Source organism: Zonotrichia leucophrys, chromosome 1 (assembly GCF_028769735.1).
Source record: "Zonotrichia leucophrys gambelii isolate GWCS_2022_RI chromosome 1, RI_Zleu_2.0, whole genome shotgun sequence".
Taxonomy (NCBI): Eukaryota; Metazoa; Chordata; class Aves; order Passeriformes; family Passerellidae; genus Zonotrichia; species Zonotrichia leucophrys.
Window position 1 is genome coordinate 41,624,516 of NC_088169.1, and position 27,029 is coordinate 41,651,544.

General features: G+C 35.5%; 1 protein-coding gene across 7 annotated transcripts in view; it reads left to right on the forward strand.

Annotated features, from left to right (window-relative positions):
- Positions 1-27,029, forward strand: part of UGGT2 (UDP-glucose glycoprotein glucosyltransferase 2) — a 76,969-nt gene that overhangs the window by 29,617 nt on the left and 20,323 nt on the right. For 6 of the 7 annotated variants that reach the window (XM_064712549.1, XM_064712559.1, XM_064712602.1 and 3 more), the window contains 16 exons: positions 189-280; positions 1,223-1,373; positions 2,354-2,473; positions 5,881-5,966; positions 7,524-7,659; positions 9,159-9,290; positions 10,001-10,165; positions 10,698-10,821; positions 10,922-11,020; positions 12,861-12,955; positions 15,225-15,431; positions 16,556-16,687; positions 18,579-18,706; positions 19,866-19,961; positions 21,075-21,177; positions 25,947-26,026. In XM_064712549.1, coding sequence (XP_064568619.1) covers positions 189-280; positions 1,223-1,373; positions 2,354-2,473; positions 5,881-5,966; positions 7,524-7,659; positions 9,159-9,290; positions 10,001-10,165; positions 10,698-10,821; positions 10,922-11,020; positions 12,861-12,955; positions 15,225-15,431; positions 16,556-16,687; positions 18,579-18,706; positions 19,866-19,961; positions 21,075-21,177; positions 25,947-26,026 — 1,946 coding nt within the window. The remainder of the gene's footprint in view (positions 1-188; positions 281-1,222; positions 1,374-2,353; positions 2,474-5,880; positions 5,967-7,523; positions 7,660-9,158; positions 9,291-10,000; positions 10,166-10,697; positions 10,822-10,921; positions 11,021-12,860; positions 12,956-15,224; positions 15,432-16,555; positions 16,688-18,578; positions 18,707-19,865; positions 19,962-21,074; positions 21,178-25,946; positions 26,027-27,029) is intronic. The other variant, XM_064712568.1, reaches the window with a different exon arrangement.

A 27,029-nucleotide genomic window follows, 5' to 3' on the forward strand; every position in this document is an offset into this window, starting at 1 on the left:
GTACATCAAAAGTGTGTTAAATAGCACTCATAAAATATGTGGTCATTATTTTTAACAACACTCAGAAAAAAAAAGAAATTGTGTGGAAGAGATTTGATGTGTCTGTTTCACAGAATTGCTTAAGTGTGTTTATATATCTTAGTGTAGACATATACCTAAATAAGTAAGCAGTACTTTTTACTTTTTAGCATTTCCATGAAACACTTGGAATTCAACCTGGAGAAGCACGTTTATTTCTAAATGGCCTAAATATTGACTTGGATTTTCAAGATCCCTTTAGGTAAGATGTACATTTTGTTTGAAGGTCACAGACTTACTGATAATACTGGGGAGTTATGCTCATGGTCCTAATCTCACCTGTTGCATTTTGGGGCAAGGAAGCATTCCAGTAGGAGGAATACTGATTTACAGTGGCTTTGCTTTGAGTATGGACATTGTATAAGTAGTTGAGAATAGCCTTTTCTCTTGGAATATGCTTTCTTATATGCTTATAATTTTACAACTCACCATGTCAAATTAGTTTGGAAATGAAAGGAATCTAGCACGTGCTTCTAAAAAGCTGTGGAAAGCACTTCATAAAAAAGTAAGTAATGCTTTCCTATCCCTGTTACTTAACAATCAGGAACATACAGACATGAAGGCAGTCACAAAGTCTTCCCATCTTGCTGCTGTGGAGTACTTCGGGGGTTCTTTTATTCTCAAATGTGCAATTTCAGATTGCAGCAGATGTTCCAGAGTCCCATTGGGTCTTCTGGGAGGTTTTAGGGTATGGCTTTGTGTTTGATCTGAGTTCTGCTATGATACAGGCTTAGAGTTCATCTGTGTCTCCATCACTTGTTGTTTGCTTCTCTACTCACTTGCAAATCTGCTTCTTAGGGTATCCCAGCTTGGATGGATTTCTGCCTCAGGTAGGACAGTGCAGTAAGGAAGCTTTTACTCTGCTGTCCTGCCACTTCTTACTAAAGATGGATAAAATTGCTTTGTATAAAATAGATCTAAGTGAATTAAAAAATTGTATAATCTCTTGTAAATATGTTTTGAAATAAGTTAGAGGCATAGTGTTATTAATTGATGTTGTTTTAAACATTAGGCTGTGGGAGAATATAAAGAGAAAGCATTCGTAAGACTATTAACATGAAGATTGTTTTTAGTTCTAAAAATAATTTTTATGTCATGACAAGAGATCTTCATAGACATTATGTACTTTATCTTCCTGGAAAAGCATTTTAGAGACTCTTAAACTGGAAGGAAAAGTGATGCATGGCCTTCATGAACTTGGAATCAAAGGGGAGACCCTGAGTAAATTTATGAGGTTGCAGGTACATCCAACAGATAATAATTATGCACTCGATATTCGTCACTCTTCAGTAATAGTAAGTAACTAAAGTTATTTATTTAGAGATTACAGCTTTGATAATTCTCTGTATGAAACAGTTGTTTCTTTTTTTTTACTGCAGTTGAAATACTCTTCATAAGGCCATAGATCAATTAGCAGTTTAAAATGTTTTCAAGGGTAATATTCCTTCAATACTTTTATGAGTAATTTTCTCTAGATTTTACCTTATTAAAATATGAAGATATAGTGTGTTTAAAGGAAAAGAAAAATATATTTAGAGTAGCTGCACACTCCAAACTATACAATTTGTCTTTTATATCAATTAATGTAGCTACATAATACTACAGAATATCTCATTATGCAAGATTTCTAAGTGAATTTTGGGCCGCTTAATATATTTATTTCTAGCTGTCCAATGACTCTGATTTTTGCCCTTCTTCAAAATTTACACAGGTTTCATTACAGAGGTTATGCACCAGGAGAAAATGCACAAACCAAAACCACTACAGCACTAAAATATTACTTTCTTGCACCTGAAGGAGCCACATTTCACTCTTCTGTTTGCCCCAGCTTGCACAGAAGGGACTAGAACAGATCAGCCACATGTTAATTGGCTATCTTAATTTTGATCTATCTAAAGTTCTGTTGCTGCACTCTGAAGATAAATACTGTACATGGATTACAGGATGGTTGTGCTGTGTTACACACATCTGTGTGATACATTGTTATGATGTTTGTATTGTGAAAGTAATTTCACTGTTGAAAAACAATGGTTTTATTCACATCCTTGTACACAGTACTAATGGTCCTGTCTCCTTTTCCATCCAGTATTAGTTTTATTGTGTACTGCAGATAAAACCAGTTTGATTAAAAAGACAAAAATGAAGATAAAATTTAGAATCTATTTCCTGTTATTATTGAATAAAAGAAAGGGAGACATTTTGTAGTTTTATTATGCCCACTTATTTCTCTGTGTTCGATGCATGTTTTCTAAATGGCAGCTTTTTTTTGTTTTAGTGGATTAATAATATAGAACAAGATCACAGCTATAGCACATGGCCTGAAAGCTATCAGGAACTGCTGAAACCCTCATTTCCTGGATTTTTACATGAGATTAGACGAAATTTATATAATTTGGTAAGTTTGGAGAACTTTGGGGGTTTTTTGCATACTGTAAATGTTAATATGTGGGCAGACAATTTATTAAAAAATACACATTTTAGATTTTTTGTTAAGTTTTCTATGTGGATCTGCTAAGATTAGTGAATACTGCTTTATCTAGTGGGTCATATGTGGTTGTTAGTTTGATTTGCTGATGGATTTGGGCACAGTTTTGTGAATAGTTTTTATATTCCTTTCCATGCTACACACAGAAAACTCCTATCAAAGCATGAGGGAAGGTAATGGTAGCTGTCCATGCTTTAGAGATGGTAAACTGCGGTACAAAGATATTTAAGTGATAAAGCATACTAGCTTTTTCTTGTAGCTTAATTTTTACTCTGTGAATAGGATTCTGTATCATTTAGTAAGCTAGGGAAGCAGCTATTGCTGATTTAAATGAAAATTACAAAAGGAAATCTTACGAACCATAGAATCATAAAATAGTTTGGGATTAAAAGTTATCTAGTCCAGCTCTCCTGCAATGACCAGGGACCAAAACTTCACCCAGCCTGTTCTTTAGCAATTTAAATGATGGTCCATCCACAGCTTCTCTGAGCAACCAGTTCAAACCAGCAATGTCTCACCATCCTCATTTCTTCATATTCAGTTGAAATCTGCCCTCTTCTAGTTTAAAACTGCTGCCTCTTGTTCTATCACTACAGTGTCTCTACTGCTGGTAAAAAGAGCCATCTCCTTCTTGTAAGTCTCCCTGTCCTCATAGGAGAGGTGCTCCAGATTCTGATTGTTTTTGTGGCCCTTCTTTGGATCTGCTTGAGGTCCATATCTTTCCATGGTGTCTCAGCATGGCACAGGGACAGAATCCCCTCCCTGGCCATGCTGCCCATGCTGCTTTGGATGCAGCCCAGGACAGGTTTGGCTTTCTGGGCTGTGAGTGCACACTGCCAGCTCAAGTCCAACCTCTCATCCACCAGCAACTCCTAAGTCCTTCTTGGCAGGGCTGTCCTTGATCTGTTCATGCCTCAGCCTGTGTGGATAAACTGGAGTTGCCCCAGCCTAGATGCAGCACTTTGTACTTGGCCATGTTGAAACTTGTGAGGTTCCCATGGATGCACTTCTTGAGCCTGTCCAGGTCCCTCTGAATGGCTTCCAGTCCTTCCCATGTGTCAGCTGGACCACTCAGCCTGCTGTCCTCTGCAAAACTTCCCCCTGATGTAGTTGCCTGAAATGATGCAAAATTTGTGTGTAAAAAGACAATGAAAATACCAGCAATAGGTGATTAAAAAGTATGTTTATAATGAAGTGTAACATGTGTTTAATATGAAGTAGATCACATTACATATTCAGGGTTAAATAGAAGAGTTGTTGTCATGGTTTGACCCGGAAGGAGTGGGAATTCTGGGAAGCTGTGGTCAAACCAATGAAGGTTTTGGGTTTCATACTGACACCTGGTGTAGCCAGTGGGGTTTGGACACACCTCCGAGAATACACAGGGGTTAAAAGCAGGGCACTGCCCTGGCACTTCCTCTTTGGACATCGTCGGGCGAAGAGGTCAGATCTCTCTCCCCCGCCCGGCCCGCTGCTGCTGGGCGGGGGAGGGGCCGCCATGCCGTGGGCCTGGGGCCTGGACAGAGGTGGGGGTTGAGGGGGCTTCGAGGATGGAAGGGTGGAAGGTCCCAGAGAGTCAGCCCTCGGGCAGCCAGCCCCCCTCTTCCCCCCCTTTTCCCCCCCAGGAGAGCAGCCAGCGAGAGGGGGGAGGAAGACTGCCCGGCCGCAGCGGCAGCGTGTGGGCAGCGTGCGTGGGAGCCGTTCCCGTGGGAGCCGTTCCGGGACCGACAGACAGAGACTGAAAACTTTTAACCCTTTCTTGCATGATTGGGGCCTTGCAAAAATGCTAATCCTCCTCGAAGCTGAATAAGAAGGGAGATAAGAGATGAGATGTGGAGATGATTGGATGGGGAGAGATGATTTGGAGTGGCCTTTTGGCTGGACTTTTCTTGTAGCCATGGACTCAGTTGTTCCTGTGACACAGACTGCATTTAGGGGGAGGCAGTGCCTCAAAACCAGGAGGGTTCATTTGTGAGGACCCCCCGGCCCCAGGGGGTTGGAAATATATGGGGGGGACAGTTGTCCCAAAAGCAGAGACTGTGCCTTTTTGGAGTGAGACAAGGCATCCTTGAAAGACCACCCTAAAAGCAGCTCTGGCCATGTCTCGGTGGTGAGAGCACTGAGCATGGAAGGAACATGTCACAAGCGGCAAATGGACTTTCCGGGCGGTGCCGAAGTGACAAGGAAGCATCCGGGATTTCAGTGTGTTTTCCAGAAGCCTATGGAACAAGAAGGACTCCTTTTCCTCTTCATGAACTGCAGTTTGAGTATACTAAAGTGTCGTGCCGGGCTGGGCAGTTGGTATTTTTAAGAGAATGTATTGGATTGGGAAAGTTAGGGAGTGGGGAGGAGGAAAAGTGGTTTTTGTAAGGTTTTCAATTTTTTTTCTTTTCCTTATAGTCTTTCCTATTTTTTTTTTTCCTGTAGTTTTAGGTAATAAAGTGTTCTTTATGTTTAAGTTGGAGCCTGTTTTGCTAATTCCTGGTCACATCTCACAGCAGACACCAGGGTGAGGCATTTTCATGGGGGCACTGGCTCTGTGCCAGGCTCAAACCATGACAGTTGTAGAAATCTATAACACACCATTTCATTATAATCTGAAGGGGAGTGTTCAAAATTTTTCAAGTTACTCTGCTTCATTTCAACTACTCTAGCAAATTTGATGAATTGTGAGGGGAGTTTGCAGTGCAAAGTTGAATAAATGAGGTACAGATGTCCAGTTAAAGCTACATAAGGATAAATTGCCTATGCAGACACATCCCAGTTTTATATTCTGTGCATGCCTGAAAGATCTGAGTTTATACTCCAAGCTACATTAAGTGAAAGAGTGAATATAAAGATAGGTGAGACAGGAAGGAAGAAATCTCCCCAAAAGCTCAATTTTTTGCTTGAAGTTTACAGCCAAAATATTGTTGATTTATTTTTGTTTGGTTTTCACAACAGAGGAGAGTTTGTTAAAAGATGTAACAGAAAAATCAGCACTATATCTTTCTAAAATAAATATGGAGTTTATTAATAAATACAATGCAATGGCACAGAGTCTTTCAAAGAAGAAAAGTTAGATCACTTTGTTTGAAGTTCACTGAATGGTTAAATCTTATTTTCACTGTTTGGTCCAAATTCCTTAATTCTGATATTATTTTCATTTATAGTCTTAATGTTTTCTTACAATGAATGCTCTAAAAAAATTGAAAACAGCTGGGGCGTACAGGTCCTTTGGAAAATAATGTTCTTGTCTTAAATTTTATGTCTGAAGAAAAAATAAAACCAGATATCAAGAATAAATATTGGATACCTGATATGTTTTCTCTTCTTAGGTACTTTTTGTTGATCCTATCCAAGAAGATACTGGTGATTATATGAAGCTGGCAGAATTATTCTATCATCATGATGTACCACTTAGGTAAGGAAAACTGAAAGTCTTGAGGAAAAATATTTTAAAAAGGATTCTTCCTTTTTCCTTCTTAATTTTCTATTCCACTGGATGAGGATGTGAATTTGAGTTAAATCCAATGCAACAACATTCTAATAAGGCACACTGGTTACCCATTTGTATCAAGCTTACTCAGGTATTAAGTATTCTTAAGCAAATAAATTGCAAGGTAAAACATACCTGAGTGTGTGTAAATGAACTGCAAAAGTCTGATAAAAATTTATATTGTCAAATAGTCCCACTGGGTGCCCTTATGAAGTTGCATTCTAATAAAAATATTTGTTATGTAAAGCATGCTTTCAGGGAATTTTTAAAATTCAGTTCTTTCAATTGTGGTTGCCTTATCTAATGTTGTTTCAATATACACTCTTCAAGACCAAAGTGAGATTATCCTTATCGAGTTTTGAATTTCTGAAAGTGATCATTTGAGAGAGAGACACTTCTGAGGAAGAGTCTTGTTGATCTGAGATACCTAGTTGTAAAAAAAAATGAATTGGTCTCAGAAATGGCTGTTTATTTCCAAAGCTTCTAAAAGAAGGATATCTAAAGTTCAGCCATATGAATTGCATGTTAAATATTTAAAATCCTCCTGTGAAATGGCTTTTTGTGTCCTCAAGAAATTACAGGTGTTTCATTTTACTTTAAAATTTTACTAGTTCTGATCTTTTTTTGTAGTTGCTTTTCTTAATATTTTACCCTTCAATTACAAAAGCATAATGAAAGACAGATTGCAGTGTTCTGTGTGTCTTCACAGAAGGGTTTGGGTTGGAAGGGACCATAAGTGTAGTATAAGGTTTGGGTTGAAAGGGATCATAGTATGGGCTAGTCTCATCCAGGCTTTTTACATGAAAGCAGTATCAGTGCACCACCTCCAATAGACCTTTTTACCTCCCAAGCCTCATATTCCTTTGGGTTTTCTTTCATTGAATGGAAATGTAGGGGTTAGTAGGAGGTGTGTTCAAAACCGATGTGAGTGGAGAATGAACAGCAGTGTCAGGGTGATGGAAAGCCCAGAAGGTTCAAGGGTTGAGAGAAGGGCTGGTAGGAACAGCACACACTGCTGATGGGACATCAGTACCCCAGCACTGTCTTCATGCATCTACTCAAGATATCCCTGTCAGGAAAAATAAAAGACAGAGAATGCCCAGACTAAAACAAAGACTCGAGCCATTAAGAGATGATGGCAGGAATGTAAAGAATCAAAACCTTCATACAGGTAAGGAGAGAAGGTACTGTGATTAAACCCTGTTGACTCACAGAAATCTCAATTATTGTCAGCTGTAAAAGGTATATGTAAAGTCAGTACACAGCTGGTAACCTAAGCCTGCTGTAGAGCTGATGAAGGATATATGGCTGGTATCCTGTGTCACCACAAAGTCATGGGAGCACACCCAGGTACAGGGTTGTTATCTCTACGTGCTGGGCAGATCACTTGAATGCAAACATTTTGTTCTTTGTGTTTGTGTTAGAATTTGTGTGATGCAGATATTGTGTTAAAATGTATGATCTCTTTTTATTTTTTTATAGAATTGGAATAGTTTTTATTTTAAGTACAAAAGAAGAAATTGATGGAAATGAAGATGCTGGAGTAGCTCTTTGGAGAAGTTTTAATTACATTGCAGAGGAATCTGACACCTCTCAGGCCTTTATGTCGATAATTAATGTTAGTTCTTTCATAAGAAATCATCTATTTACTTCTGGTTTAGAATTTATTAATAGTTAGGGTCTAGCTACCTTGTGATAATATAAGATGTATGCATTTACTTTATGCAGAAATGAAACATTAAAAGCATGTATAGCATTAACAGTCTATAGAATTATTTGCAGAAATACTTTCCTCTTGCATCAACAAATTTGCTCTTGTAATTTTGCCTATCAACAGGTTTGCTTCAATAATATAAAAAAGTAGGTGCATGCCTTTCAGCTGTTATTATTATGAAAAATTATTCTGTATTATTGTTAACATAATGGGCCTGTCTTTGTGTTCTGTGTCTTTTGGAGTACAGGGATTTTAATGTCACTTTGGCAGTCCTGTAAGATTTGGAAAAACCCTTATTGTCTAATGTAGGAAGTGAAACAATAAGAATTTCTATTCTTTGCTCATGCTTGAGCTGTCCATGGGTGCAGAAAGCATAGAAGTATTCCAGATTTGCACCTTAATGAGGCAGGTTGACTTTGTGAGAGAATGCCGATTCTTATAAGACAGGAATTTCAGAGATGGGAGGTGATTGGAGGAGAAATCATATGAGCCATCTGTGTAAAGGCTCTGTGGGTAAAAGGCTATTTATACATAACAATTTTTCTTCCATTTGTTTTCTGGTTTAATGTTCAGTGCCTAGAAAATGTCATGGACAAACTTAGAGAGCTTAACATTGAAGGAATTGAAGTAACTAGGAATACCTTGGAAGAGAAACCAACAAATGTTAGGGAGCTGACATGCATGTGTAACAATTATCCAGGACTAGATCAAAAACTATAATTTACAGTGTGCTTTTTAAAATGTTGTATTCCTCTCTTTACTTTGTTTCATAATTTAAGGGGGGATGATAAATATAATTGAAAGTGACCAAAAATAGAAGCAATAATATTAAGTTTGAGCTATTCAGAGCTATAGAGGAAAACATTGTTCCTCATTTAAAGACAAATGAGTAATTTTCACTTCAAATTTTTATTCTGTGTATAATGAAAGTAATAAAATACTATGAAATTAAATAACATTGGTAAGGAAAAATTATTACTTTAGAAAAAAGTATCACTGACTGGTTTAGGCTCGGATTGATATGGATTCACATAACTATCCATGTTAGTTTATTGAGAGAATTTAGATTACCTCTTCAATTAGTAGAGGGAAATAACCTTTCACATGTAGCTCACATAGGTGTATTTCTTTGGCCACTTCAGATTTAGACTGAAGGTGTAATAATAGATCAGTCAGGACAGTGCTCTAATAACAAATTGTGCATATGTGCAATGGTGTTAATTAGTAAAGCAGTATAAAAACTACAGTACAGCAATAAAAGCAGTATGAAATTATACCAGTATAAAATTTGCTGACATACTATAAAAATCCTTATTTATTGTTTGTTTATTTTTATTAATTTTATCAAGTTGTTTTGACAGCTTACTACATTTTGTAATTTCTTTGGGTTATAATTCTTGCAGATGTACCATGAAGTGAAAGATGGGAATGTTCTGACAGTGGATGATGTGAAACACGTTCTTAGGAGTGAGTACCCCCATGCTGATGTTCAGAGTATCCTGGCTGTTCGTTCTGAATATGATGAAGGGAGGAAGGTACGTTGAGAGCTGTGCTCAGTAAGAAGTACTGCAGTGAGTGTGTACAACTCAATGCATTTACTAAGTTGAGGGATTGCTAAATATTAAAGCAAGTAAATACAGCACCTTTCAGGAAAATTTGTCTTCAGCCACCATTCAGTCATTAATGGAAATGTTGTAAAGGTTACTGCATTACTAATCTCACTATGAAAGTTTACTCTTGCCTGCTGCTTTCAGGAGCCACAAGTATTTTTCTAGTAGGCATCTCAAGGATCTCTCTTGAATTCTGCTTTCTTCTCAAATAAAGCTTGACTTGCAAATGTAAAAACCTTTTGAGTTTTTTAGGGTTCTTTCTTTGGTAAAAGCAGATTTGACTGTCTCAGGGTTCTTCTCTGATGTTATTTGCTTCATTTTTATTTTTATTTAAAATAAAATAATAAACTAGAATGTTAAGCAAAATGAAAAACAATTTCTCAGCAAGATGTTAAAGCAAAAGTTCACACAAAGTATATGGATCTATAATTCCCTTTGTCATTCTGTTTGACAAATGAGTCCCATTTGTCCCGTAAGGTTTCCAATCACTTTGTTTTGTCCCTGCCACTGATGACAAGGTGTGACAGTGAAGCACACTTGGAGATTAGAGCTCATCCTCTCTTGATACTAGTTTCATTTTTTTGCTACAGTCAGCCACAGTCTGTTTAATCCTGTGATATTTCTGATCTGATCAGGCAGCAGCAACCTTTTACAAGAAGAGCGGCCTGGGCCCGCTGCCTCAGGCACTGTTTAATGGCGTGCCCTTTCCCAGGGAGGAGATGGATGCGGCAGAGCTGGAGACCCTCATCCTTCAGAGGATTTTTGATGCCGCCGGCTTCTTCCAGCGGGCAGTGTTCATGGTATGCTTCACATTTCTGAACGAGTGCAGGGTGAAGCATTTGACAGTGAATTGTTTCAGTCATGTTTATATGTTATGGTTTTTTATAATGAGATGGCTTGAAATTAGTAATATTGCACCTGCAGTTACATCGTTACCATCATTTGTGGTCATGGTTTCGAAAGAGTATATTGAAATTATTCAAGGCTGAAGGATCAGCTAAGCATATAGTCATTATATGGAATTTTTCAACCAGAAGCTGAGAATGTACTGCAGTTGTTCATTGAAAAATGTATATCTGATATTTTGAAATACTATCTGTGTGACATTTGTATGGTTTTGACCTGACATTGTCTATATATATATGTTATATGTTTCCATATATATATGGAATATATATGTTTCCATATGGAGTATATACGTTTCCATATGTAACTTGATATATATATAGAAACTCTAAGCTCAGCTAAAAAATGATACAAATACTTGGTCTTTATTTGTCTTGAAAAAAATCTGTCTTAAAAATAAAATTTTACATTTTTCTATTACTCCAGGGTTTGTTAGATGATAATGTAAATGCAGTGGATTTTCTTATGGATCAGAACAATGTAGTTTCCCGTATAAACCCCAGTATTCTTGGAGCAGAAAGAAGATACATACATTTCAGATCCACTCCTGGTAACTCCTTGTCTTGGATATTGTTACGATTTGTGGGTTGGTTTTTTTTGGTTTGTTGTCATATTTTAAAGGCTAATACTTTGTGTCTTACATTATGCAGTTCCATTTAATGTGGAAGACTTCTCTACTTTCTCCTTTTTGGACTCACAAGATAAAAGTGCTGTAATTTCTGATAATATGAAGTATTTAACGAAAAAAGGTAAATAATTTTATGTATAGGGTATCTATCTGTCTATATATGGCTATTACAAATTGTTGAAATTTACCAGTAAAATATCCCAAGTAAGTCACTATTCCAAGGATTCCATGTAAATTAAATATTTCTCAATATCCCAGTATCTTCTTTCAGGAAGCAGAGCATATCTGACTATTATAAACGTAAATTATAATTAACAGGGTAGTTAGTTTTTGTGGCTTTGAAATGGGATGGATGTTGTGGCTAGTTGTTTTTGTTTTACAAACATGAAGTTAAAAACCTTTATAAGACATTTGCAACTTTGAAGATAGACTCAGCTTCCATACAAATGGTTTTACTTGAAGATATTAAAGTCACTTTGGTTTTCAAGTGACTCTTAGTTGCAGCATTGTCAAGGGCAGAATGTATAGAGCTTGTATGTTTATATCAAAATTAGGTATTTCTGAATTTAAGGAATAATTTATTATGTTTCTAATTTATTAAGTATCTCCTTGGTTTTCCTCTAGTTAGATGGTTTAATTTTGCTGAGCGAGCCTTTGTCTTTCTATAGAAAAAAATAGAATTTATATTCTGATGAATTATGACTCATTTATACATTTTGTCTTTGTTAGTACTCATCCTGTACATGTTTTTGTACAGCATTTCAAACGCTTTCTTATATAAAATATTTTCATTGCATATGCAAGTACTTTTCCTTGAGTGAGAAGATATTACCACAATGGGATCATAATTTTGCATGGAATTTTACAATAGTCTTATTTTACAATAGTGTGTGCCTTATGAAACAGCTGCTCATTTACATCAGTCCTTCAAAGGACACAAAAACCCTCTTAATAAAGTGCTTTGTTTCAGTGCTTTTTATGTGGTATTTACAGAATTTTACTTAATTCATTATCAGAAAGATAATGCCAAACATTTAAATTTCTTTAAAATAAATTTATTTGACTTTTATTTGATTCTGTGTCTACAACCACAGGGACATCCCAGTGAGCTGTCAAATCAATGGCTTTCAATCTGTGGGCTTATTTCTAAGACTGAGATCTCTTGTGTAAAACCTATAACCTTTAAGCTGGAATCTACATTTCAAATCTCTCTCCCCAATGAGTTTCTCTAGACCACAGCAACAGTTAATAATAACCTTTGCCTAGCATCTCACCAGAACCTTGGAAAATTTCTGTCCCTGTGCATTGTTTTAGGGGATATATGGTAGAACTGAGTAGACTAATATTTTTCTAGAGATAATTTTGCAGAATTTTTCACCTACCATTGCTCTTCTGTGACAAGTAAAGAGGAGGAAACCATAGAGCTAGAAAAACAGAAATTATCTGTGTACACTTACAGATTAGTTTACATTCCTTGAACTGAATTTAGTATATTCTCATTTGTGTCCTGAAATGATAAGTTTTTTCCTGCCTTTAGTTGAAGGACTTTCCCTTTGCTGCCAGGGAAAGTGACTGGCCTAGTTTATGTGGTCCTGTAACTACTTAATTTTTTTCATTCCTGGCTATATATGTCAGTCTTTATCAAATGTTCACAAGTAACCTCTGGTAAAACAGGTTTTATTAATTGGAACTAATTATTTAAGGCCCTCTTGTCTCAATGCTGTAACAATGGATTAGCTCTTTTAGTCTCTCTCTCCTGTTAACACGATAAATTGCCTTCTAAGAATCTTACTTCAATTCAAAGGGGAAAATATTCTGATGTGGCAAAGATTATTCTTGCAGTTGAAGTCAGCAGTTAAAGATTGACATGAATTTAGAAATGACAAACAGAATTAATTTGGTTTTCGTTAGTCATGAGAAGATTCTCTAGAATGTAAAACAGGATTATCTTTAATTTTCAGATGAAGATGCATTGTATGCTGTTACTCTCTGGATTGTTGCTGATTTTGATAAGCCAGCTGGGAGACGACTGCTTGCTGATGCCTTGAAAAGCCTGGTGAGTTTCTAGCAGCTTTTATTAAAATTGTTGTTATGAACATGTTCTCAACAACTCTCTCTTCACATTCAAAAACCATACTCTTAAATAAAAGTGTAGCAACTTTGTGCAGACTTAAGAGATTGTGCTTTTGTTTTACTCAGTTCCTGAAGGGAAATGATCATTTTGTTCATGGACTTGTGAGGCAGGAGACAAACTGTGACACTGTGTGTTAAAAGGGTGAATTTCTTCCCAGTTAGACTTGCTCCCATCAGGTAGCCCTGAATGTTACCTGGGAAGACTTTGGGATGCTGCCTGTTGATGGGAACCATTAAGCAGTGTTCTCCTCTAATATATGGCACAGCTGTGGCCATGAAGCAACCATTTTCCCCTGTACTGTTTGTGTGCTTCTAAGATCAATTTTCCTGTGTGTTTTAATATGCTAGGAGGATCATCTACATTTATTAGTTTGCTTATTTTTAAGTTCTTCTGTGTTAATAATAGGATTTAAGGTAAGAATGTCTGAAATATGAATATACTTCAGAAAGTGTAAATGTCAAGTCATATAAATGACAGACCCTGTGTTTGGGGCAGGTTAAAAGAGTATTTAAACTGAAATCAGGAAGGCATGTGGACTTTCTAATCAGGAATGAAATAGGAACCACCCTAAGGGAACTAGAAAATTGGGATGTTGCCAAGAGAATGTGATAACAACTATGTCTTAGAAAGAGGCTTTAAAAAATATAGAGAAGAATATTCAGTACAAGTCCTTGTTACAGAAAAGCATTTAATTTCTTGAACTGCTTGATTTATGTCTCAGGCTTGACAGATGTACTCCCTCTGTAGCTTAATTTGTTAGCCCTCTTCAGCAGGGGAAATGTGCCACAGCTCCCATCTGAGAGGTGAGAACCACCTGGGCAAGTCCCTTTGTGTTGGTGAGAAGAATCTAGGAAAAATCCCCAAAACATTAGATAATTTTCATGTGTTGCTTGGTCTAGTGATTTTCAAATTTTATGAGAAATAAAACAAGAGTATTTTTTTAAGTCCACTGATTTTTATTGAGGTTATTTACTCCTTTCTAGTCCCTTCTGTCTCTCAAGTCAGGGTCCAGTATAATTCCTGATAGTAGTAGAATTGGCACAGTCACCACTTGCTCATGACTTGCCATCAGCATTTGAAGTGAAGCATGCAAAAATCTGTGAGTGAAAATGGCTGAAGGAAATTCACTTCTAGCTATTGCAGCTAATGCATGCTATTTTGAAAACTCTGGTAGTTTTTTACTTCCTTTGAAAAAAAGCTTGAGCTGTCTTAGCTGGAAGAGACCTCTCGAGGTCATCCAGTTCAGCCTCCCACTCAAAGTGGAATTATTGACTTCATTACATCAGGTCAGCTGGAGGTGTGTTTGAAGGATTTCTGAAAATCTCCAAGGAGATGACTCTGTCCCTTCCCTTTTCAAATTACTCTGGTGCTGCACTGCCTTGCTGTTGTAGTTCTTTTCTGCCAGGCCAAACTTTGGGAGCATTACCCCTTGTTACTCTTGGCTGCTACCAGGAAGGGTTTAGCCCTGTCATGTTTTTCACTCCCCCTTCAGTAACTTTTGGTTGCTATTCAAGTTCTCTGTAGTCTCCTCTTTGCCAGAAGGAGCAATCCCAGATTCCTCAGTGCTTCCTCAGTTTTCTGATCATTAGTGGAAGCCTTTCCAGTGCTCAATACCAGTGATTGCATGTGTTATTTTTTGTTCTTTCCTGCATTGGAGTCCATTTACCCTTTCTTCAGTTAGTGGTGTTATTTGATTCTACCTTAGAATCATCATCACACTCTGGTAACATTTGAGTGGCATCACTGATTTTCGCCAGTGAAGGATTTTGCTCCTGCTGAACTTTAAAAGTGATAAGTGGATACATTCTCTTGTATTTATTTTATACTTAGTTCAATCATTTCTGAAAAACAGACAGACATCTATCAAACTAGTTCTGAAGTCTGTGAATGAGCACTCATTTATGTCATTTGTTAAAAACGTGCTTTTGCAAAATTCTCAAAGGTAATTGTTCTAATTAAACTTTGCACTTCTATTTAAAATATTTATCACAGAATAGGTAAATCCTTACTAATCACATTTTTACTCACAGTTGGAGTTCTGAATTAGTCACTGATGTATCTTTTCTAAAGACAAATAGCTGCAAAAAAAGAAATACTCAAGGGCATTTTACATACTTATAAATGATATGAATACATTAGGTAACAGCAGATGGAACTGTAAAATTACTTATTGTTCTGTTTTTCTTTGCAGAAAACAAGCAGTCATGCACGAATTGGGATTTTGAACAATCCTTCATCAAAAATAAAGGAAGATAACACAGCCATTGCAAGAGGAATTTTGGCTGCTTTTTTAACCCAAAACAACAGCAACTTAAAAAGTTTCCTAAGTAAACTCAGTAAGGAGGAGACAGCAAAATCCCTTGCTGCTGGAACTAAAATTGTTAAATTCCTCATCCCAGTGAGTACAAACTAGATTACTTCCTTTTCTATTTTACATCTATCTTATTGAAAGGAGGTGGTGAGAATAACAATGTTTGGCTGAATGCCATGAAGTTTATAAGCCATGTACTCCTTCTTCTCAAGCAGATTTGGATTTTTGGTGACTTTCATGTGATTGAAGAATAGAGAATTTCTTTAAAGGGAGAAAATATGACAGTACTGAAAAATTCAGAATACAGATACCAAATAAAATTGAGTTTAATTTTTAATTTTTGGGGTTTTTAATAGCTCTCTCATTTAGTTAAAATTGCAGTATTAATGTTTTTCAAGAATTTAGACTTCAGAAAAAGTTAAGGCTACATGAGAGTGAAGCTGAGTTATGAAATAACAGCTGCTAACTACTGGTTTTTGTATCAGAAGGAGTTATGAATTTCAGTCTTTAAATAGGAAGTGTTGGAAGACTAAGAAAACTCTCTGGACCATATTAGGAAATTAATATTTTTAAGTCCTATTTCTTGTTTTGTTTTTTTAATAAATTTTGAAAGACATAAAGATCTCTAATGAAGCTGTGTTTGCTAAGTATGTTACTAATTATTGTCATTTTTTTAATTGTATCTGAATGAATCTGCTTCATTCAGATACATATCAGAATAATTTTGACAGGTGAGGCACAATTCCAATGTGCTTTTGGTAGGTTTTTCCCCACTTTGAAAATGAATTTATGTGTCTTTCTGGATGTTGGCTTGCCCAAAATATGTTCAAATTGTATCCAGTGGCCATATTAGAATGACTGTTGGGTTTTCAGAGTATTACAAATTTTTTTAAATCTTTTTTCTAAAAGTGGGAATACAGTTGAGTTGTTAACAGAGGGTTACTTTTCATGCAGCTGTTGTGCTGGATCATGGAAAAATTGCTTCACCTCAGGCTCAGCTTTGCTCTCATGGTTATTCACAGTTGCCCCAGGTACAAGCTGCACTCAGGCTCCCCACCAGCAGCTGTGTGCTTGCACTGAAGCTGAGGTGGCTGTGTCACTTTGATTTCTGGTTACCACATAACTTGAAGAAAATCTTTGATTTCCTCACATGATACAAGATTTATTTTTGGTGAATCATTCCAGCATCTCATGCTTTACCTTTGCTTTAGGGAATGGACGGAGATACTTTTGAGAAGAAGTACAACACTTTAGGACTGGATTTAATTAAAACTCAACAGATGTTCTGCCAGGAGGTTCTGAAGCTGCTTCCTGGGCAAATGGCTGTTATTAGCAATGGCAGGGTAAGAAGGAAATTAAGACTCTCAATCTTTTTTGTGATTTTTTACTTCTGAAACTTCATTTTCAAACTAAAGAAAATGCGTTCTCTTGATTTCCCATTTATTCAGACAATTGTTAGAGAACGGTATGAACATTTGCCTTGCTTTATTTTGTTTTACTTCTAAGCTGTTCATTAGCTCCATTCCATTGGAGCTACTATGTGTGTATGCCATTCCCACAGCTATTTTAGAGTTTATCTGACAAAATTCTCAAAATAGGTTAGTATCTGATGTATTATTTGTGATGTTTGAGAATAAGTTGTGATCCTGAAGTTACTTTTATTTTGCTATGTAGATAAATGTATATAATTACATTGAGTAGGGTAGGATTTCAAGCTCCAAAGCACCACATTTTAATAAATATTTAGTTGTTTTATAGTCTTAATTCTTAATATGCAGATAAAAGTGTAGTAATTTTGTTGTTTCAATTTTTTCTATGTCTATGCTGAAACCAATAGCTTTTATTACATTTGGTCAATAGATGATCTGTGACCAAAAGATAAAATGTTGCATACAATATTTAGTGCTTGTTAAATGACAGTCAGTGCCTTACATTGCAAATACAATCTACAAACTACATTTTAATTCTTCTATTTTCGATTTACTCCACCATTCAAAAGAAATAGAAAGAAAACTATGTTGGCGTCTCATAACTGGAAACTCTTTAAATTTAGTGAGTTTAGTTACTCTTATGCATCCTAAATGCTTCTGAGATGCAACTGAAATACTGCTAAGAAACACACAGAAAGAAGTTTTGTTGATGAAGCCTTAAAGAATTGTTGTTTTTTTTGTGTCAGCTCCCTCATAACTAAATTAGTGAATTTATTTCATAAATTATTATTACTGTTCTCCATGCCTAAAAAAACTAAAATAATGTCATATTTTAAGTTTTGGGGAAATAAGTTTCATTAAATATTTGGATAAATTTAATAATGTATATTCATATCTGTGTTTTCACTCTAAACTATCACTTTTAAAAAGACATGAGATATCCTTCATTTTTGTCCTTAATATTTCATCACAGAAGTTTTGCTTTTAGGAACAAATTAATATTTTCTAATTGACTTCTCCAAATTACCATAGTATTTCATAATTACACTGTGGTTTCATCAATCTCATGCATCATTAATAAAAAAATCAAAAGTGGAATTTGTTATATAACCTCTCATTTATAGGATGCAGTTGAATTTTGAGGAAGAGACATTCAGCACCCAACTTGTATAATGAGATTCTACATCCTGGGAACCCTATTGGCTATTGAACTTGTCTTGGGTCAGTTTGGCCTGATAGACTGAGTAGGAAATGCAAACAACATCCTCAAAGCTGTTTTCTGGGACTCCCAGGCACTTTCTTTTCTTTCAGACACTAAAAATGTAGTAATCCTGTATCCTTTCGTATGATGCATTTTGTATCCTTTCCCATTCTTTCTATCCATTCTGCTTCATTTGACAAGTGGTAGGAGATTGTGTTCATAGAATTAAAAAAATAAAGAGTGTGGTAGACAAATAGTAATTTGAGTTTAAAATATTTTACATAAGAGAGCTTTTTCTTTGAGTTATTTCTAAATAGTGTATTCCTTAACAGATGAATGTATAATGAAAAGTAGCATGGATATTTCCATTGCAGTTATTCTTTGTGATTGATAATTAACTCTAATCATATAACTGTAAAAGCCTAATCCTGCATAGTTACTATAAAATTTAATTAGTTTTATAATCAAGAGCATTGATTATATAGAGATTGGGGTTTCATGTTCAATTTTGTGCATTCATTTAAAATATTCATTTATTTTTACTTACAAACAGAGCATTATTGGGACATTCTACACTTATTGGGTTTTTTTCCTCTATCTAAGGTACTGGGTCCTTTAGATGAAAATGAATTCCATGCAGAAGACTTTAATTTGTTGGAAAAGATAACATACAGTACCTCAGCAGAGAAGATTAAAGCTATTGTCAAAGAGATGGGAAATAGTAGTAAAAGGTAAAATTCTCTTGCCTCATAACATGTGTGCAGCTCTGCTGAATTACTCCAAATACTTTCCCTACTTTCACTGTCCTTACAACCAAGAGTACAGCTACCAGTAAAGGATTCCTACTAGGTTTTGTTTGCAAAGAGTAATTGTAAGGAATGATAATAAGCTTGATAAAATACAGTGTATCTTAGGCCAAATCTGAGTATTAATATTTGGAGTCATTGTCTTTGGGAATTGTTAGTAAGGGAGCCTGTAGAGTCATGGGCTGATGCTGTGCCCTGTCACCATAGTAGACAACATTCACACATCTGTTCACTGAAGAAGTGTAAAGATGAGATGAGTTCAGGCCATCTTCTGGTCTTATGTACAAAGAAGAAAACAAAATTATACTCTTCTTACAGTACCTCTCGACTTTGAGTATCATTTCTGTTATCTAGAAGGACTGGCACAATTGAAAGAATCATTGCCAGAAAAACAAAATCAACAAGAGGCAGAACTCAAGGAGATAAGTAGTGAGAGACAAAACATATTTAGACAAATATTCTGACTTAACAACACTGAAATGGGACTATGATTTCTAAGGAAACTTCAGTAGGAAATTCCAATAGAAAAATTTGAAATATGTGGCCAGCCTTGAAACCAGGTAATTTATGTGTGTTCCTTAATGTTGTTATAAATGGGAAAAATTAAAAAAAATAAAGGAAAATAGTAAAGAGCTAGAAATCAACAAAACTAAGTCAACAGATCTTAACATCATAAACTCACTTCTCATGATTCTGAATCAGATCTCTTTGGCAAATGTGTGACTAATAAAAACTTGTCATTAATTCAGGTTTAATTTGTCTTGTGGACCAAGCCCCACATTTTCATCATATTACACAGATTTGAAGACCCAACAATTGAGAAAAATAATTGCTGTGAGGCTGAATGATAACTCTGTGAATTCTGCATCTCTTAAAATTAAGACTTTTCTCAGGCTGTAGTGGTTCTTGGGCATTCTCATGCTAAAGGTTTAGCTACAAGTCCTGAGGTGTTAATCACCTTAGAGTCCAGGTCTGGGATGTGGGCTTCCTAAATAGGCTTTATGCAAAGAGACTGACATTGAAATGTTAATGTTTTGTTCCTTTTCTAATGACAACTAAACTATATGTGCCTTATTTAATACAGTGGCAGTGACTTGATTATGAAAATAGATGCCCTTCTGTCGTCTTTGCCTAAAACAGAAGTGAGACAAGATGTTGAATTACTCAAAGAACAGCACAGGTCAGTTTTGTCATGATAATGCACTTAGAGTAATTTTTTATTAACATTTGAATGTACTGATGATTTCATAGTCTTTGGCAAGTTGAGTAAGCATTCTAATTTTGAAACTGTTGTATGAACAGCCTGCTCATCTGCTATAGCATAATGCATCTTTACTTTTCCTAATAAATTCATTAGTAATGCCTTTGATTTCCCCACCTTACCGTTTGCTGATAAGAGGGCAGAGGGGTACATGTTTTAAAAGGACATATGATAATACAAAAACTGTGATCAAATTACAAATTTTTATTAAAATTTTTGCTCTTTCCAAATCTCTACTTGTTCTTGTTGGTAAAGGTGCTCCAGTAGTAGTTGTGTCTGCTGTTGGACTGTGCCTGTTGGTGAAGGCAGGAGTGAAATGAGTGGTAGCCTTATCTAAGAGGCTGACACCTTTTTCTAAGTTGCACTAGTAGTAGTCAGTACTGTGCTGCTACTATATATTTTGTGGAAAACAAATTCCAGTTGTCCCTTTTCTGTGTTTACAGCATATGACTTATTTTTTTTCATTTTTTTAAATGAAGTTTACTGACATTTTCTTCCTGTAAACACAGAGTACTTTAACTAGGGTCGGCTTGGCTTAGCCTAATCAAGTCTACCAAACTGAATTATTTTCTGGAATGCATAAAGCTAGTCCAGCCTATCGAGCTTCACACTTCTCAAATGCCATTTTCCCCTCTCTTTTTCTCTTTTTAAATTATGTCACCACCACTGCTTGCCTGATCCAATGATTCCAGATGTCCATGAAGGGAACTGTAAACAAATGACAAAAAGGCCCTTTGTATAGTCTTACTGTGCTTTATTTTATTAATTTTGTTTTAGAGAATGTATCTAATCACTAACCAGTACAGAAGTATTTGGATTAATGCTATATTTTTTGCTCTTCTTCACATTTAGCTTTTCTAATGGTATCACAGGGAGCATCATGATTATTACTTGAAATGAAGGAAATATTTTCTTGAGCAGTAAAATCTTAAACACCTCTGATATTACAAATTAGTCTCTAAAAATGTTTGTCCTTTCAGCAAATTCAGTTTTGAGTTTTCATGTCACTTGTTCTGAATACTTTTTTAACAGTGTAATAAAAATCGAGCCCCAAGAGAATGACCCCTTCTATGATGTTGTTGCTATTGTGGATCCATTGACAAGAGAAGCACAGAAGATGACCCATTTATTGATTGTAAGATGGTGCTCATATCTTATAATTTGCTAATTTGTACTCCAGTTGTTACTAAAGTTGTTCTGATTTCCACATACAGCATAGTAAAGAATAAACAAAATTTTGTTATTCTTTCTTTTCCTTTAAAATGTGTTTAGTTATTTTAATGCCTAAAAGAAGTTGAGAACTACCTAGTTCATCATTATGAATATCTCATTTGAAAGTAAAATTCAGATGTCCAATGTCCCAGTCCTCTTAGTGAGCCTGTAAGTGCTCTCTACAGTCAGCAAAAGGAGGAGAAGGAAAGAAAGGAGGAGATTGTGTACATAACTCTTTGCATCTCAAAAATCTCAGGAAGTATGTGCTTTCCCTTAAACCAGATCACCTTAGTTTTCCAAGGCACCTAAATGAGGTGGTCTAAATCTGACTTGTAATATCATCATAAGAAGATTGGACTATAAAGCTTTCAGCTCTTGGAGGGGTATTTCTCAGTTGATTAATGCTCCCAAGTATATCTAGATAGGCTTCCATTGTGTGTAGCTATTGATCTTCTAAAGAGAAACTGTCTTAAAAACACAGCTGCTAAAATTATTTTCTTCTTTCTCCTACTGCAGAATATCACTGTGTCTCAGGTTCCTTTATAGTTTCCCATAAAAATGTAAATTTTGTCTTCACTTTATGGTCTGTTATAATTCTGAAACCTCCAACTTGATTTTTGCTGCATCCTATTTTATCTTTTTTTTTTTTTCCTGCAGTAATTATGCAAGTTTCATAAATTCTTAAAGTGCTTTTCCCCCTCCCATTTTCATACCCTTTTATATCAAATGTTGAAGCATCCACTCACTCTTCATATAGTGGAGCAAAGTAAAACATTTTTTAAAATTCATGAAAAATTTTGCTATTTCGAGATTCTGGAATACTAGCTTACCTCTAGAACTAGATTTCTCATTTCACCCTTCTCAGTGGAAATGAAAGCTTGATATTACCAAATGAAAATATTTTCAGGTTGAAATGGACTGGAAACTCTCCATTTATCCAGAAGTTCATATTATGAGTATAAATCACATCAAGGATCTTGCAGCTCAGAGCAGAAGCCTCCATTCCTCTGAGCTCAACAGGCTCTCTCATGCGTGCCCAGGCAAATGACTCCCATGGTGTCCCCAGCTGTTCAGCTGTGGCAGATCCTGCTTGAGTCACAGGAGCTCTAGTTTTGTTCAAGAAGCCAACCCTTAGGAGAGAGTTATGAAATGCTGTTGAACGTAAACAAACCAGAAATATTTTAATGTAGATTAAACTTTCCGATAATATCTTTTTTAAAATGAAAAATAGCCTGGAAATTTATATGCACACACATACACACACACACACACACATATATATATATATATATACCTGGAAAGCCACCTTTTCCTGCTGTAGAAACAAAACAGACATGCAAATACAGCAAGCCCCAAACTCAAAGTTCTTAAGTTAATGCCTTTCTGATTAGCTTACTGTAGATAGGTGATTTAAATACTATAAACTTTAATCACTGGAATATATTTATATTTAAAGGTTTGTTGGTTTTTTTTTTTCATTTATATAATTGGATTAGAGCTGAGTATATTGGATTGGTAGCTATTCATGATGCAAAATTTGTTGAGTATCTACCATGGCAGAACATGTGATTCTTGCCCCATTCTGTATTGAATATGTCCATATAATGACTGGGTTTTTTCACCCTGGTGAAACAATTGTATTACTTTCTGTCACTTAATAGCTACTTCAAATAAATCTTTTGGTCTTTTTTATTAAAAATACAAACAAAATGTTACTCATATTAAATTGAAATTGAGATAGGTGTAAATAGGTGGGCTGTAATCTAAACTTGACTGCTTAGTCTGAGAGACTGGCAGTGTAAGGATGGAGGAAGGAATGAGTCAGAGCACAAATGAGACCTCAATCAAAGCTGCTGTTTGTTTTTAAAATATGTACTGGATTGTATCATAAGAATTGCTCTAATCCTTTCCAGACTGAGGCAGGTAGCATCTTCCATGTAGTCTGTGTTTTTTCCCTTTTTTTCAAAAAGTGTTTTTTACAGACTTCAGCATCAAGTATTTCCAAGTATGTCCACTGTAAATATTTAAATGGCAGCCATAACTTTATTATGGTTGGACCACATAATTTCTCAGCAGAATATATGGAAGAACTAACTAGTCCTGAAGTTATGAAGGTGATCTCTAAGGTGATGTGAGAAAAATAGAAATTTCTTCTGCTAAAATGGAGGACAAAATTGAAGAGTTGTGGATTTTTTTTCCTCATGGTTCACCAAAAAGAGGAGGAAAGATTATTCTGTGTAGTCTTAGGATTATCCACCTTTTTTTTCTTGTTCCAGTAAGTATCCAGCAATTCAAAAACGTGGAGAAAAAAAATCAAACCTTTTATTTTTTTCTTGTCAGTTATCTTTTGCCTATTTTCCTTTGTTCATTCTGTCTTCAGTGAGGACTTAATATTCCATGCCTAAAGTAAAAGGAATCCCTGCAGGAGCCCCTTTTGGTGATCTAGTCTGATTGCCTATATAATGCATGTGTCAGGACTCCTTTTTCACAATTATTATTTGAAGTAGAAATAATTTTTTAATCAATTCCTAATTTAAATATTACCAAGCAGCTGAGTACAGATTAGAGCACCTACTGAGATTTTCCTGTGGCTAATTAACCTTACTGTTAAACTCAAACTTGGAATTACATGTTTTTGTTTAGATCCATGCTGTAAGCATTGATGTTCTCATCATTTTGCCAGTTCTGTTGAAGATTCTATTGTAAGTTCGTTTTCAGTGCAGATACTTTGTATTATCCTGAAGTTCACAAACAATTCCAAGTGACTGGTTAGATAATCATGGTTTACTGAGTTAATGTTCTTCAGATGAGTTGTGGTAACTCAAGTGTCTTGCAAATGACTTTTTGTTGTGCACATGCACCATAAAACTATCTCTTGAATAATTTTCAGGCCTCCTGAAATATTTCAACCATGTTTTACAGTGCTCCCTGAACTAAATTTCCATGCTCTTTGAGTTTTCTTATTTAAAGTAAACCGACTGAACTCTTCAAATATCCTCTAAAAGAGTCTTTGTAATTTTGTCACCATTTTCAAGTGTTAACTCCAATGTCCTGGTTTCTGGTGTCCTCAGAAGCCCTAAATAATAGAACCAAGTTCAGTGTTTTCAGAAGTTGTATTGTTGAAAAACACAGAGATAATGAATTATTGTCTTATTTGTCATTTCCTATTTAAAGTCCTTTGAAATGTTAATTAAGAAAGGCTTTTAGGTTTTTTTTGGCTACTGTGCTAAATTTCATGGTCAGCTGATGAATTGGGATGATGCATCAGCCTTCTGCAAGATAATTTCATTCTATACACAAAAGCCTAGCAATGCAGATTGCTGAAGAATCATTCTTGCTGTTGGGATGAGGGTTTTGTTTAGTTTGAAGGTAAAGTCCTTACAGGCTTTTATCATTCTTTTTATTCTGAATGGTAGATAGATATTTGAGTCACTTTGACCTCTGTTTTGATTTTGGTGGTCTTAAACTTATGTCATGTGATGCTTTCCCTTTTTATCCTTCCAGTGCTCTTAGGTTCTCATTTCCTGCTTCTTCACTTGTTCACACCAATATGCTGTTCTATCTACTCTTTGGGTTTATTCAGTAGTTTTTCAGTGATGGCATTCAGTGGCACAAAAGAATAAGAAACTAGGAATAGAACGGTTCCCCAGGGCTAAGTAAAGTTACAGCATTGTAGTAAAGAATGTGTGTAAGCCATGGGCTGAACTGAGGAGAGAAAAATTATAGTCATAATAAAAAAGAGATTTAATGATGAATATTGTCTTGCTTTGTTCCCAATTTATTTGCTATTGTAGTAATTTTAGATATTAGCCTTACAAGTATTGGTGTTATAACTTAGCTTTTATGTCTTACTGGCCTTTCTAATATCCGTAAATGTAGGCACAGCTGCTTTATGCTTTCAGGTAAGCACTTTGTGTCAGAAACCACAGAACTGAAGGTAATTTGATAAAGGTTTTTATGAGTGCTTTAAAGAAATTAATGACTTTGTTAGCTTTAAGCAAAACAAAACAGATTGCGCACAAAAATTAGAAAAAAATACTGTCCTAATATTATGGTTCCTATATAACAGCATCCAAAACATTACTATTTTAGAAATTAACAGATGAAGAAACTGAGAGAAAAAAAATAGAAATATGTGAACTTACCGAAATGTTTTGAAGTTAATTGAATGGTTTAATACATCATTAGTCTATTGTTGACATTTAAAGTTAGTAAGTAATTGGGTATTAAAATAGTTCCCTGAACTTCTCTATATTTAACAATTTTCTATATACAGCTATTTTAATAAGAGTGAAAGCAATTGTTTTAAGATTGGTTGTTGGATTAAAGGCATGTGTTGTACTTAGAGACCTTCAAGTGCTTTAAAATCACAATGTAACAAGGGTGATAATATCATTTACTCTAGTGTTGGAAAATGGAGAGAGCTGCTCTTGAAAAAATTCCATGAAGACATTAAAATTTTGGCTGTCAAGAATATCATGTGCTAAATCATGCAGTTTTAGCAAAGGTCATATATTCATTTATAATATCTGACAATAACTTTTAATATACAGATATATTTACATCTTCAAAAAGTTTTAGATTCCTGCTGGAACTTGAGAAATGGCAGGATGTCACAAGGGTAACTTTGGCTTATTTTCAAAGTTTGGTGATTACCAAGAACCATTTTTTACAGAGATTTTTTTTCTGTAGGTACTGAAGGACATTATCAATATGAAACTCAGGTTATTTTTGAACTGTAGATCTAAGCTGTCTGAAGTGCCACTGAAGAGGTTAGTAGTTCATAGCTTGTCATGCTCATTTTGGAAAAACAGTCTTAATGGTGTATTTTTCTTTAAAAGTAAATATTGCTTTGTGTTTCTGAATTCTTTTTGTTGATGCATTTTTCACTGAATGTTACCTAAGCAGTTGGCACTTGTTTAATAAAAGTTTTGTTCTAATATGTCAAGCACAGTATCACAGGAAATGATCTAGTCCATCAAATACCTCTCATTAACAGGCCTTAAATAAATCAGTAGTCTTTTATAGCTGTGAAAACTTTCAGAGGGAGATTATCTGTCTAAGTTGTTCCCTTCTTTACAGCCCACAGTTTGTGTAATAGATTGTACAGATTCAGTACTCCTAGGAATTAAATTCATCTGAATAAATATACAGTCTGCATTTGTTATATTGAGATGATGTTATATTTCATTGAGAACATGATATCCTGAATGTATCTACTATAATTTGAAGTTTCTTTTATCTGTGTGTAAAAATTGTGGTTCACTAATTCAGTGATAGACATTTACACTGAAATTAATTCCTTCCAAGAGGATTTCTTTCCCTCTAAGAGAAATGTTTAAGTACAGCCATCTCCTTGGCAGGTACTTTACCTATAATCCTAACACCTATATTACTAATTGCCTGTGAGAGAGGTTGGTGGCGGTGCCTGTCCTTTAGCCAGAGAGCTGCAGAATTAATCATTTGCCCACAAAACAGAAGTCCTTAGTTTTTATGCGTTTTATGCATTTGTTCCACAAGAGCCTCTTAATTTCAGTCTTCTGAGTGTCTTCTTGTATGAACATCATTATGATGGCTTTTGAAGCTGGGCACTTTGCAGGTCTTGGTACCTGGTTCTTTCTTTGTGCTTGGGAGAACTTTTATGTGTGGAATAATTGGGGTAAGAGCTGGAGAGGAACAGGGAAACCCTGTCCTTCCTCTGCTCTGTCCTTGCTGCTGCTAGTGACAGTAGCCATTCTCAAAGACTTTTTTCCAATAGAGATTTGTCCTTCTGCA